The 13,123-nt window shown below is 42.3% G+C and overlaps 1 protein-coding gene across 10 annotated transcripts in view; it reads right to left on the reverse strand.

Moving 5' to 3' along the window:
• ANK3 (ankyrin 3) overlaps positions 1-13,123 on the reverse strand; it is a 755,525-nt gene that overhangs the window by 378,264 nt on the left and 364,138 nt on the right. For 3 of the 10 annotated variants that reach the window (XM_060406458.1, XM_042240864.1, XM_060406455.1), the window contains exon 1: positions 2,214-2,783. The exons of the other annotated variants lie outside the window; for them this stretch is intronic. In XM_060406458.1, coding sequence (XP_060262441.1) covers positions 2,214-2,327 — 114 coding nt within the window. In that variant the 5' untranslated portion in view covers positions 2,328-2,783. Of the gene's footprint in view, positions 1-2,213; positions 2,784-13,123 lie in introns of those variants that run through there. 10 annotated transcript variants of the gene reach the window in all.

The raw sequence follows: 13,123 nt of genomic DNA on the forward strand, positions 1-13,123 counted from the left end.
TTTTCAATTGACAGGGGCCTACAACATGGAATAAAATAGCCCAGAAACCTTAATTAGGATTTTAGGAAAAGGTAGGAAAAAATAAATTCAAAGTTGAAACAATTCACTTTGTAGAAAATAAGTGTAACATACACGGGGTCATGGAAGGAGATATAGAGCATGTCTTCAAAGTCATTTAACCTTAACTTTGCACATAGAAGTGGTCCATGCAATCATTTGGCTATGAATATTAAATCTTCTGTGATATATGTACCTTTGATGGGGAATATATATATGATACTGTGTTATGAATTAAAAATCACAATAGCAATGGAAGTGTTATCCATGAGCCCCTTGCTGGATCTCCTCTGTGAGTGTCCTGAGAACAAAACATTTAAATCTGCCTGCACGTTGACAATAGCGATATTGATATTTCTCCATGTTCCCTTCTGGTTGCTAAGAGATTTACATTGGACAGACTCTGTTGTACTAGGCATTTTGATCCACAAAGCATTTGCTTCAGCTCAGTGAGCCCAGAAACTCCCTTTGGCTCACCCCTTCCTTATTTTGCTTTCGAGTCAAACAGGGGACCGGGCACAAGGACAGCAGACCTGTCGCTGCTCCCCCAGGACATGGCTGTCCATAAACCTGGCTCGGCCAGTAAGTCTTACACAGAATATCGACATTAATGATGAAACTATATCTTTATACAAATTTATGTTCCTGTCCCTGTGTTTCTTAGAAGCCAGTTTATCATGTCGTGGGGGTGGAAGAGGGGGATGAGCATAGAGAGGTCAAAGTATAGTGACCAACCCACAGACAAACCTAACTTTCACAAAATTAGACCAGAACCTAGTAAAACAAGGCAATTTCGTAACAACTCTGCTGTGTGAGGCTTTGAAATACACCTGCTTAAAATTTCCTAACTTAAGTCTGTACTGCTGTGAAAATATGTTCAAGAAGTTTTTTTTGCGAGAACCCTGAAGCAGGAAACACCTATATTTAATGTCATGTGGCAGAACCACCGCAACTCTCTGAACTCAGTCTCAGAAAGTCTGCCGGTAACAAAAGGCATAAGAGGTTTCTCTAGACCTTCACTTGGAAGAAAACAGCAAAGGCCCTGAAAATATTCATGATCACTCCTGAAGGAAGGTACATGTGGTGGATTAAATCTGCATGTCATTTGCAAGGCACGTGCATCACTGCTAAGAGCAAATTAAGAGGATCTTTCCCTTGGGAATTCTCACAAAGAGACATAAAAATGCTTTATGACCTGACTTCCATATTCAGATCACAGAGTTTTAGTCAATTTTTATGAACTGTCAGGGAAGAAAAGTGATTTCGGGCCTCACTCTCCAAATCGGTATCTAGGATTCATATTTAAGGGCACAGCCCCCCAAAGGTAAGCACTCTCAGGCTGTAATTAAACACCAGTGACCCAGAATATTCCTCCTATTTGCTCCCCTGCATTAGAGTATCAGTAGGGGATGATCAATGCCCATGCTCAGATCTAAAGCAATCAGTGCTGAAGTCGCTGCCTTATCATGGGAATTCCTGCATTCAGGATAATCACTCTCAGCCAGTAGAGAAAGACAAACCTCTGTGCTTTCAGCAGTATTTAACAAAAGAAAAGTTATTTCCAGCAGCTTATTTCCATTGCACAACCTACCTAGGAAGTACCTTATGGAACTGAGAGTCAGAAGGAAAGAGGAACCAAAAAAGCAAAGCAGGAAATGACTTTACTGTTATGTCTTTAAGGCCACAGATCTGCCTGAAAATGCACACATGTGACACAGTTCTAGCACAAAAGCGCCTTTTCCATGAGACAGAACTGTAAGAAGTACAAAGGCTGCTTCTCCGGTCTCTCCCTCAATGCTAACTCACCGCAGTGCATTTAACCTTGACTAGGCTGGAAAGAAACTACTTTGAACTCCCTTGCAACACCTTTCCATGTCATGGAAGTATGCCCATGCCTATGTAAAGGGCAAGCCTTCCGCATCAGCACTGCAATCCCCCTACACGGGATAAAATCTTCCTCTGCCTTGCCCACCCTACACCCGTGGTCTAGCACAGGGTTTCTATCATCTGTTCCCAATTTACACACCCAACTTACACACCCAATTTACACTCTACACCGCATGTAAAAACAGCCCTGAATGCTTCTCACAGATGCCAAGAGGAGATTAAAACATAAAGGATCCAGGCAAGATCTATGCACTGGCATACATAGCTACCTTTTTCTTCCGATCCCGGGACCGTTTGCGGTGTTTCCTTTTTTTCTCTGTCTCTTCTTCAGCATTGATTTCTAAATCCCGGGTTTTCTTTAATTGGGAGGCCGCATGAGCCATAATGCATTGAAAAGGACCCTCTCAAGCACGCAGGGCTTCCTGGTAGAAGGTGATATCCTCAGGCACCTTTAATCAGGCTTCCAGCAGCATTCCAATCACTGGAGAGAAACCTTGGACTCCAAGCCGGAAGACATTCAAAATGCCAAGATGCTGGAGAAGCCGAAGCTTTAAAAACCCCAACGATGGTTTCCAGACTTCATCCTACACCTCCCTGTACCTGAACCTTTACACGAGAGTGCAGCCATCGTAAAGCATTTACCGTAGTGAAAAAGACAGCTGGGACACAGGAAGCTGTATTATGGCTGTATCCCCTGCCACCAGCTGGAAGTGTCTAAGTGATTCCTCGGAAGGGGGAATGCTGCAAAGGATGCTTCTCTGAAGGGAAAAAATCAAGAGTCACCGCACATGCAGGAGCAAAAATCCAGCACTAATTCTGAAAACCTATTTTAGAAGCCTTCGGAAAAGAGGCAGGGCTGCAATTTATACACCACCACTAGGTCTTCACAGAGCAGAATTTAACCCGTAAGAGAATGGAGCGGTTCCTACTCCAGTGTAACTGCTGATGGTGACAAAATATATAAAATAAGATTTTACAAAAGACACTCGATTTCGCTGTGGAGATCCTGACTGCATGATGGGGAAAACAATGCAGGCATTGCTCATCTCCACACTGAGGCCTTTATGCTCAACTATCAGCCTAAATGCATTTTGTGGGGGAGGATTCACAGAAGGGCCTGTTGTCTTTTAAAAACAACATGCTGATTACAACACATCATACAGCAGGCCGTGAGCATGTTGGTGTAGGGAACAGATGCCTGATTCAGAGGGGTTCCCCAGGACTCTCCCCTCCTGAGGTCCGGGGGTCACAGAAAATCTGCCCTGCAGTCAGGGGCTCCGAGTCGCAGAAATGTGGACTCGGCGTTCATGTGCGCTTCAATCACCTTACTATTTTTGCCACCTGAGTCCTCAATGACTGCAGCTTCTGAATATTCATGAGGTGAAGTGAAGCAGCAGAAGGGCTCAAGGCCTGCTGGGCTATCTTCTGCTAGGATGCACGCACTGGAAGAAATTTAATAAGTCAGGAGTCATTCATATACACAGCACATGGTGGCCAAAACATGGCTGAAGTGTCAGTCTGGACCTGAACCATTCTAGGCCCCAGTGAGAAACCTTAAATTCCCCAAGTAAATGAGCAGGGGGAAAAAAGATGATGCTTCAGTGAAAAGACTTAGTGTGTGTGCTTCTAATATTGAAAGTCCTTGACTTTGGAAATCAGTGTGTTTTGAGTTTGCATGGGGTGGTGGTGGTGGTGGTTGTCGCCAAGTTGTGTCCAACCCTTTGCAACCCCATGAACAGCAGCACGCCAGGATTCAGTTCGCAGGACTGACTGTTAGAATGTGTGGAGGCCGAAGCATGCAGTCCAGAGGGGTTGTGCAAGGATTTGGTTGCAGGTCCCTGGAGCTGCTGTTCACCTGCTTCATTAAGAGCCCCAAGTGTAAGTTCCTGCCAACAACTACTCACTGTATTTCTGATTTGGAGACCAAGAACTTTCTTCATTCTTCCCTAGCAGGGGGACTTACATCTTCCCTTGGGCAGCAAGAGACAACGGAGAGCAAAGGAGGGCCACGGCCGTGACCTACTACGAGTGGAGTGAAATAGATGGCCTCACTGTGAGCCATTTGAACATCACCGTGGCCCAATATTTCTGAGGGCCCACTGACACTTGTGTGCTTGCTTTCCCACAGAAACTATCTACATGAAGGAAGAGTTGCAGAAAAGGTCCCAGCTGCCTACAAAACCATCGTCTGACAAAAAAACAGGGGCGGGGAGGAAGGCAAGGGATGAAATGTAACTCAGATCCAAAAGCAATAAACTGTATTTGGAGCTTCATATTACAAATAAATGTTTTTCTATCAGAAGAAGTTTTTCTTGTAATAGTAATAGGTGGGGCAGAAAATATAAAAAGTTAAACTTTTGTGTGCTTGCTCCTGATATTAACCATCCTGGACTTCTGAGGAATATTCACAACATTTCCTATCCTTATTTTCAGCAAGCTGAAGAGGATAGCCAGCTAAAAAACTGGCTGATTTCCCACTGGCTCCAGGATCTTCTCTCTTCTTCTTCCTTTATAGATACTAATGCTACTTTAAAATGTTTTTATAAGCACACCTGACCAGGGTAACTTTGCCATTTAAGGCTGGCAAAGCTACTGTCCCATTGATCTCTATCAGCAAAAGCAAATATGGAAATTAGGAAAACACGTCCAGGTATTTTTGGACACATTTCTCTCTGGAATAATTCTTTGCTTTCCCAAAATGTTCAGAAGTTGAGAATAAGTCACAACTTATATGCCGCCATAATACGATTTTTTTTAATAGTGGATTTTGCAGTTAGTCGTCGTCCCACCAAAACTAAACTCTAAGACATAGCTCATTTAAATTTCTCTATTTTACAGAAAATATGGGCTTCTGTTTGCCACTTTTAAACTAGAACTTTAAATAGCAAAACTGCCAAGAAAGGCAGCTCTGTGAGTCCTAGGATTTGATGGTATTATCACTAAAGTCTTGGTCCCTTTCTTCCTATCCAGCACACACCCTGATATCAAGCTCCTGGTGCATTTATTTATTATTTATTTATTTATTGCAAAGGCATTTACCCAAGATTGCCACAAACATTAGCATTTGTTCCTCCCAAACTAAATTCACAGTTCTAACAGTAATTCTAGAAAGCAAGCTCTTATCGTAGCTGAAACAGCCAAGAAAAGAACTTTCAAAAACTTAATTCTCTGCCTGAAGTTTTATAAAACTTTTCTACTTCAGTCTCATGAGATTGTTCTCTTCTGGGTGATGATCAAATTCATTCAAACCTTCCAAGCAAAACTTTGCAGCTGGTGTAAGAGTAGGTCTCCAACAGAGGGGAGGGTCTCTGCAGCAAGAAGGAGATGCAGAAACAGCATTAGAGTACGCTGCACCTCAAACAGTAATGCGAGGTCCACCGGGGAGCTTCTCCAGGCCTGCTCCCTGACACTGGCATGAGGGTGTAAGGGACAGGGCTTGCATGGGATGGAGTGGCCCATCTGAGGAATGCTGAAGCTACAGAAAGCTGAGGAACAACTTCCCTCAAGGGAACAAAAAAGCTATTCCGGCTTTATACAAATTCCAGGTACAAGAATTCCTACACCAGCTTTTCGAAACAAAGTTAAAGACTGATCTTTCGAAATTTTATTAGCTGCAGAAATCTTTCCTTTGAATAAGCCCTACAGGACAGGCATTGAGAACAAACCAGAGAGTGAGGTTACCTATCTGAATGGAAGGGGCACTGTCTACAGCCCTAAGCTTTAGACTTCCTCAACCTCCCACCTGAAGGCAGGCTGGATGAGCACGGTTTGAAATTTGAAATCTGGCACTTGGCAGCAAGCAGTCCTGATCTTTCCCTGGTGTCTACCTTTGATTATAGAAATTATATCAATAAGTGATTCCTTTTAAACCTTCCTCTTAATCTTATTCAAATTAATTCCTGATTTCTGATCAGAAGTGACATGTTTCATTGAGACCTTCTTGTCCTCACTTTATTGGAGTGTAAAACTAGTATAAAAAAGTAAAAATCACTTTCCAGTTTGGCATCCGGAATAATGGCTATACCTCAAAATAAATTCTAATCCAGGAATCAAAACGCTGTGACTAAAATATGCCAATGAAAGTAAAACCAAATCAATACACTGGACATTTTCCCCGAGCTGTTTTCTCCTCAGTTTGGCAAACACCTTGCCAGGATTCCAAGACAAGTTTTGATTATTCTTCAGCCAATTAATAACTTGACTACTCTCAGTTGTCATTTATACTGCGTCTCCACACTGCTCAGCTGAGCTGACACACAAATAGTGTATCTGATTTCTGTGGAGGTGATACCGTTTCTTGGTGATCTTGAAGTTACAACAGTTTCAAAGTGCACTTTGAAAAAAAATAGGACATAGTGATGTGGAGAAGTGGAGGGTGGGTAGTATATAAAGAATGGGGGAGGGGAGCAGGAAAAAAATAAAAAAGAGCAACGCTGCCAGCCGCCAATGAAGCTGCACCTTCCTAACCCTGCCCCCGGCTCTTGATAACAAGGAAAGTGCATGTTTTGATGGGATCAGAATTATTTCATGCTGCACCCACTTCAGTTTTCTCAGGAGCAGAACAGCCTCACCATAAGAGAGAGTCAAAATATTTTTCCTTCAGAAAGAAAAATGGATTCATCGTCACTGCACCCTAGATAAAGATGATGTCAAGAGATCTTGAGCGGGCTCTGAACAACGTGGGACACAAGAAAGAGAACAAGCGCTGAGCCTGTCAGTGGTTATGAATGACAGAAGGCACCCTAGGAAATGCTCAGCTCACAGCCACAGGTTATTCTTCATTTTCAGATGAGACACATGGGGAAAAAAGGCAGGACTACATCGTACGGAGGGACTGGTGGTCCTTTTCACACTCCTCAGAGTGGGCGGCACCTTTGGATAAATGAGCGCTGGCCTTGGTTCCATCTGTCTTAGTACTTGGTTTGCCCTCCGTCCCTGGAGCAGGCTGTCTGTCCAACTCACCAGCATGACCTCAGCCTGGAGCCAGCCAGCTGGTCCAAGCTGCCAGCTGCTTCTGCCACCTCCCCTGGGGGGCGGGGGCAGGTTGCCGGGGATGGCTCCCCCGTGGTCTCTCCATCACACACACGCTGGCCGGCAGAAAGAAGGGGATCCCTGGATGCGCATGAATGAACCCCCATAGGCACAGCCCCCAGACTGTCCCACCCAAAGGAGGGAGCTGGCAGTGCCTGGTGGAAGAGTGAGCAAGAAGCCAGCACCCAAAGTCCTGGACGAACAATTGTACCGGACAAGGTGCTTCCTCCCTGCAGGCCTGGTCCTTACAGGAGAAACAAGTGGAACCGGATGACCACAAAGACATCCACAAAGGAGCCCCAAAATCCAATGACCTGAGGTGGCAGAAGGTGGTGCATGTTTGAAAGTGAAGAAAGACATTTAAGAAAGGTTTATTTAAGAAGAATTTATATAATTATATGTTAGGATAAACAAGGTTCTATTGCATAGCACAGGGAACTATAGTCATGGTAACCCATACATATGATGTGAGTTATATATATGGTAAACCATAACGGAACAAATATGAAAGTACGCGTGTAACTGAGTCACTAGCTACACAGCAGAAATTAACATGTCACTGTAAATCGACTACTTTGTTCTTGTTTAGTTGCTCAGTCATGTCTGACTCTTTGCAACTGCAGCCCGCCAGGCTCCTCTGTCCATGAGATTACTTTCATAAAATTTTTTTTTTAAATGAAAATGCAGCGCTTACAACCTGGGCTGGCCAAAACAGTAGCCACCAACCCTATTTAGCAATTGGTAATGAAATAGTACTAGTGTGACTACAAAACTGAGTTTCTAAATTTATTTAATTAAGAAATTTATATTTAAAAACATTCTCAGTTCAGATATTGGAACACATTTAAGTGTTGGAATAATTTGGAAATGTGATACTTTTTTGCTTTTCATTTTATAAAAGATCAAGTATTTCTGATGATAATTTAGCACCCACACTGAGATGTAAAATACACACTGGATTTCAAGACACCATGAAAAAAAAGCAATGTGAATTACCTCAGTAATAATTTTATATATTGATTCACGCTGAAGTGAGGATATTTGGATATGTTCAGTTAAATAAAATATACTAAAATTAATTTCACTTTTTAAAGAGATTTTTTAATGTGTCTACTTGGAATTTAAAATTATATATGTGGCTCCCACTACATTTCTATTGGACACTGACAGTCTACATAAAGAGCTTATCTTAACAAAAAGAGAGCCCAACTTGCCAGCAGGTATTATCCTGCAGGCAGGTATTTCTCTAAACAAGCATCAGAAGATGCTTAGCAGTCAGTCATTATGCTTTCCACATGAAATGTTAAAGGACAAAAACATGTGATGTTCTCAGGCACTTGTGCTAAAAGCAGCATTCACATACTCATGGACTCATTCATTCTGCTGCTCACTACATTTGGCATCTGGGACATACAGGTGAATGGGGCTTGGTCCCACTCCTCAAATCATCAGTGAGAAAGAGAGACAAGGAAACTGACAATTATAACACATATACAGGTGCTGTGGAAGCAGGGGTGTGGATCTGTAATACAAACCCAAGCGGCAAGTATGCAGAACAATGCTCTCTAGGTCAGGTACAAAGAGACTCTTTCCTATCTGCAGAATTTACAGTTTCACAGTTCAACACCTCACATTCTTAGTCTACCTGGCCAACTGTTCATGCTTGAGCAGACGATGCAGAATTCCCCCTAGAGCCCAGGCACTGTCATAGATGCTGGTGATAGGATGGTCAGTAAGATGGATGAGGTCCCCTTCTCTAAAGCTTTCATTCTTGGGAGTATGGGGTGGCAGGAGTAAACCAGTCAACAAATCAATGAAGAAGAAAATCTCAGTCACAGTGTTAGGAAAAAAATGAAGAATATAACTGGATTGAAAGAGTCGAGATGAGAAACAATTGTTCACGGGGCCCTCTGCTTTCTAGTTTTAGATCCTCAAGACAGTGAGAAGCCAATTGAGTTGAGTTTCCATTGTATTAGGCTAATAAAATGAAAGTGTTAGTCATTCAGTCATGTCAGACTCTTTGTGACCCCATGGATGGTAGCCTGCTAGGCTCCTCTGTCCATGGAATTCTTCAGGCAAGACTCCTGGAGTGGGTAGCCATTCCCTTCTCCATGGGATCTTCCCAACCCAGGGAATGAACCTGGGTCTCCCACCTTGCAGGCAGATTCTTTACCCTCTGAGCTATCAGAGAAGACTTTATTAGGGTAGCAATTCCACCCAATTAGCCCTCTGAACCAAGAAGCTGAGCACAGTGGCCGACAATAAATGTGAATAGGCTCAATTCAAATATATTACTGAAGATAAAATATGTTTCTGTATTACTTTTCTCCTAAACTATCTGTATAACTATAGCTTCCATCAGTCTTTATTAACTTATAGTTTAATAAATATTCCAAAAAGACTGACTTTTTACTCTATCAAGTAATGGAGTAAATTCTCCTATGTATCCATGGAATCAAGTCTCAGTGTTTATAACCAAACAGTGATATTTCACTGAATCCTTGTAATATAATATTTATATCAGAGTCATACTTAAGGTGGTCCAAAGGGAAGAGAATGCAAACACGCAAGAAAGGCAAAATAGTTCTTCTCTTAACTTTGCTAAAAGTAACTGTAAGACTTTAGAGACGCCCCTCATCCTTCCTGAGTCGCTGGTTCCATAAATGTAGGGATGGAAAGGAATTCTAAAGTCTCTCCTCTCTGCTGACCTATGTGCTCTGGAATTCTGAACTACAGTCACGGTAGGATGCAATGATTGACCTAAGTGGGCTTCCTCTGCTGGTGTGTTTTGACCAAGACACAAAGAAAGAAAGTTCACTTTCAACACATTTCTTTTAAGAGACAACTAAACGGCAAATGTGTGAAGAAGCAGAGAGGATCTGCAGACATGGGAAACTACTGGCCGACTCAGCGATTATTTGCTGACCCTGAATATAAGAGAGAGCATGGGGTACAAAAGAAAGCAAAGACTTAGTTTTTAGAGAATGGAGTATCTAATTAGTTGATTCATGATGTCAGATTCTAGTGACCATGAGTAGGATCAAGCAGCTGAACACTATGCCAGGTGACATAGAGGAAGTCATAGTAAATAGTCAAATATTCACATTAAAACTCATGTAGCAATCCTATATCATATTGCGGACTGTATCAATCATGCAGAGATTTTGTATGGCAAAGAAGAAAAAAAAATGACATTTTCTTGGATCTGGAACTGATTTACTGCCGTAGAAGGAGATACATGCAGAGTTTATAACTACTTCCTTCTGGAATGGAAATAACAGTACGTGCTCCTTACCAGTATGTTTTCAAAAACTAATGTTTATGAAACAACATGATTACCACAAAAGACAAAAACAGTACATGTACACACAAGGTATTATCAAGTTGGGGCAGACTGTACTATAGACTGGCCCTCAGGGTTCCCAAATACACGTGTGACTCCTCCTCTTCCTTCTTGTCCTACAAACTTGGTAAGTCTTGGAACATTTCCTCTTCCATGTTGATTCAAAAGGCAAACTGTAAATCAGATGAATTAAACTTTCTATTATATGGTCCACAACTTGGCACCTTTTCACTTGTCCTTCCATTATATCATACCAAGATAAAATCACAAGAGTTAGTAGAGTAGGTACTGGGACATAACGTTTTATGTTTGGGAAAAAACTTATGAGGCCCTTTTGAAAAAGATAAAAGTTTAGAACAATTTTCTTTTTCAACCAATTATCTCCTAAAAGAAAGGGTGAAGTGGGGAAATCTTTTTGCAAATACTGTGAGGTGTACTTTCATCTAGGCAGATTTCATCCAATTCATTTTTTTTTTTTTGTACTTAATATCTTCCATGGTAGAGATCAGCAAACAGTTTTGTAAAGGACCAGACAGCAAGTATTTGGGGCTCTGCAGGCCATCTGGCCTCTGCTGTACCTGTTGGACTTCCCTGCCCTAGTGCAAAAGCAGCCAGAGATAGCAGGTAAATGAACAAATATGGTTGGGATGCAATAAAACTTCATTTGTACATACTGAAATTGGAACTTGGGTCACCTTTGTGTGACCATTCTTAGTATGCAGGCTGTAAAAAATGAGGCTGATCCCCGGAGAAGGGCATGGCAACCCATTGCAGTATTTTTGCCTGGTGAATCCCATGGACAGAGGACCTTGGCGGGCTACAGTCCGTAGGGTTGCACAGAGTTGGACACGACTGAAGTGACTTAGCATGGCACTGCATACACAGAAATAAAATGTGTGTATTAATTCCTTCACTTACAAATATATACTGGGCACCTCTTTTATTGAAGTAGCATAATTCTGCATGTGTATTCAGGACGCCCAACCAGCACTCAGGAGAGTGAGAGTGAGATCAATTTGCAGTAGGACAGCTGATCCCATCCGCCATTCAATTCAATGGCCATCTGCCCCAGAGTGAGCCTCCAGCAGGACCACAGCCACGCTATTCTCTATGCAATGCCTAGGATAGACATCTGGTTTACTATGTTCTCTTTCCTTCCCTGGGGTGGCGACAAGGCAGAAGCAACTCTAGTGTTTTCTATTTTATTAGTAATTTACTATTACATTCTAAATATTCCCTACTAAATTACTTCCATTACTTTGCAGGGCACAGGAATAAACAAATATTTATGGAGAATCCTCCCTATTTCCAAAAATGTGCTAAACCAAGTCAGAAATTAAAGAGAAAATGCATAACCTTTAAAAAAAACATCAGAATCATGCTCATGGATGGAAATGCTTCTTTTTGACATTATTTTATTAAAAGAATGAAACTTGGAGGTTTGTCAATAGTTAATGCCTGGACAGGGAACCAGATCTGTCAATAGTTAATGAATGGTGAGAACTTCCAACAAGGATGTGGCAATTGAAAACGCGGAAGTTATGGGAAGAACAAGCTTAGGTCTGGGACCCACAAGAAACTCTATCTGTTCTGAAGGAGAGTGGATTGTCCTTTAAGAAATGTCAGATCACTTTGCTCCCCTTCATCTGCCCACAGCCTCCTCCCTCCCCGAACACATACACCAAAGTGTTAGTCAGAGAAAGGGAAAGCCAGATGGTTTGGGGGATTAGCAGTGAGGAAAGGCCCAAGTTTCACCTCAAGGTTGTTATTAAATTCTAGCTCGCATTGGCAGGGATACAGAATTCAGGCCATCTGAGAGCTCTTTGGGAGTCTTGGTCCAGTTCCTAATGAGCAGGTGTTGACACGGAAAAGGCTGCCTGTACATCGGCACTGCAGGCATGGAGCACTGCAGCTACCTGGGTGTTACCTGGACGGTGCCCCATTCTCCCCAAGACTTCCTCCCGCCCCAGGAAACCATGCTCAACTCCACACACCCAGCCACATTCTGCTCCTTCTGGCAACAAACCTAATAAAAATCCATCAACCAAACAATTTAAAGTGTTGACTATTCTGCAGATGTGGTGGTTTGACGACACTCTGCCCCACTTTGAAAAAACCTCTCCAGCAAAGTCAGATTTCATTCAGGTCCCAGAAAGCTTCAACACCCCTTGAAGACGTGCTTATTCATTACAGATGACACACTATATTAACCATTTCTTTTCACTCTTTTTTTGGCTGCGCAGCATGTGGGATCTTAGCTCCTCCCACCAGGAATCGAGCCCCATGCCCTCTGCACACACAGAGTCAGGTCTTAACCACTGCACTGCCAGGAAGTCTGTATTAATCATTTCTTAGATCGCAACTGGTCTCAACAGTCTATTCAACGAGAATCAGACAGACATCAAGACTTCCAATACAGGGTTTTGTTTTGTAGCCCTGTTACAATCTAGGAGAATTTGGCTAAACTCTATATTCCACCAGGGATTTACTAAATAGAAATACCACTGTACTACAGCTGTGTGCAACATACGCTTCCCTGTCAGGGAGCTCGTCAATTAGACTAGCAAGAAATGGCTAACACAGAATCATGGCTAGCAGTTTAACACAGAAGCAATACCCATGTCTGCTTTTAACAGTAATTGTCTAGCCAACGGATTTTTTTTTTTTTTAAGACTCTGGATCCCATGATTACATGAGCTTTAAGAAATAAACAGGAACATTGATTCTGCTTCCAAACCAAAGTTTACAAGCCTGTTTCACAATGGTGATGTTTTAAAATAAAGACATGATGGTTTTTAGAGAAAA

This window comes from Ovis aries, chromosome 25 (genome assembly GCF_016772045.2).
Source record: "Ovis aries strain OAR_USU_Benz2616 breed Rambouillet chromosome 25, ARS-UI_Ramb_v3.0, whole genome shotgun sequence".
NCBI lineage: Eukaryota > Metazoa > Chordata > Mammalia > Artiodactyla > Bovidae > Ovis > Ovis aries.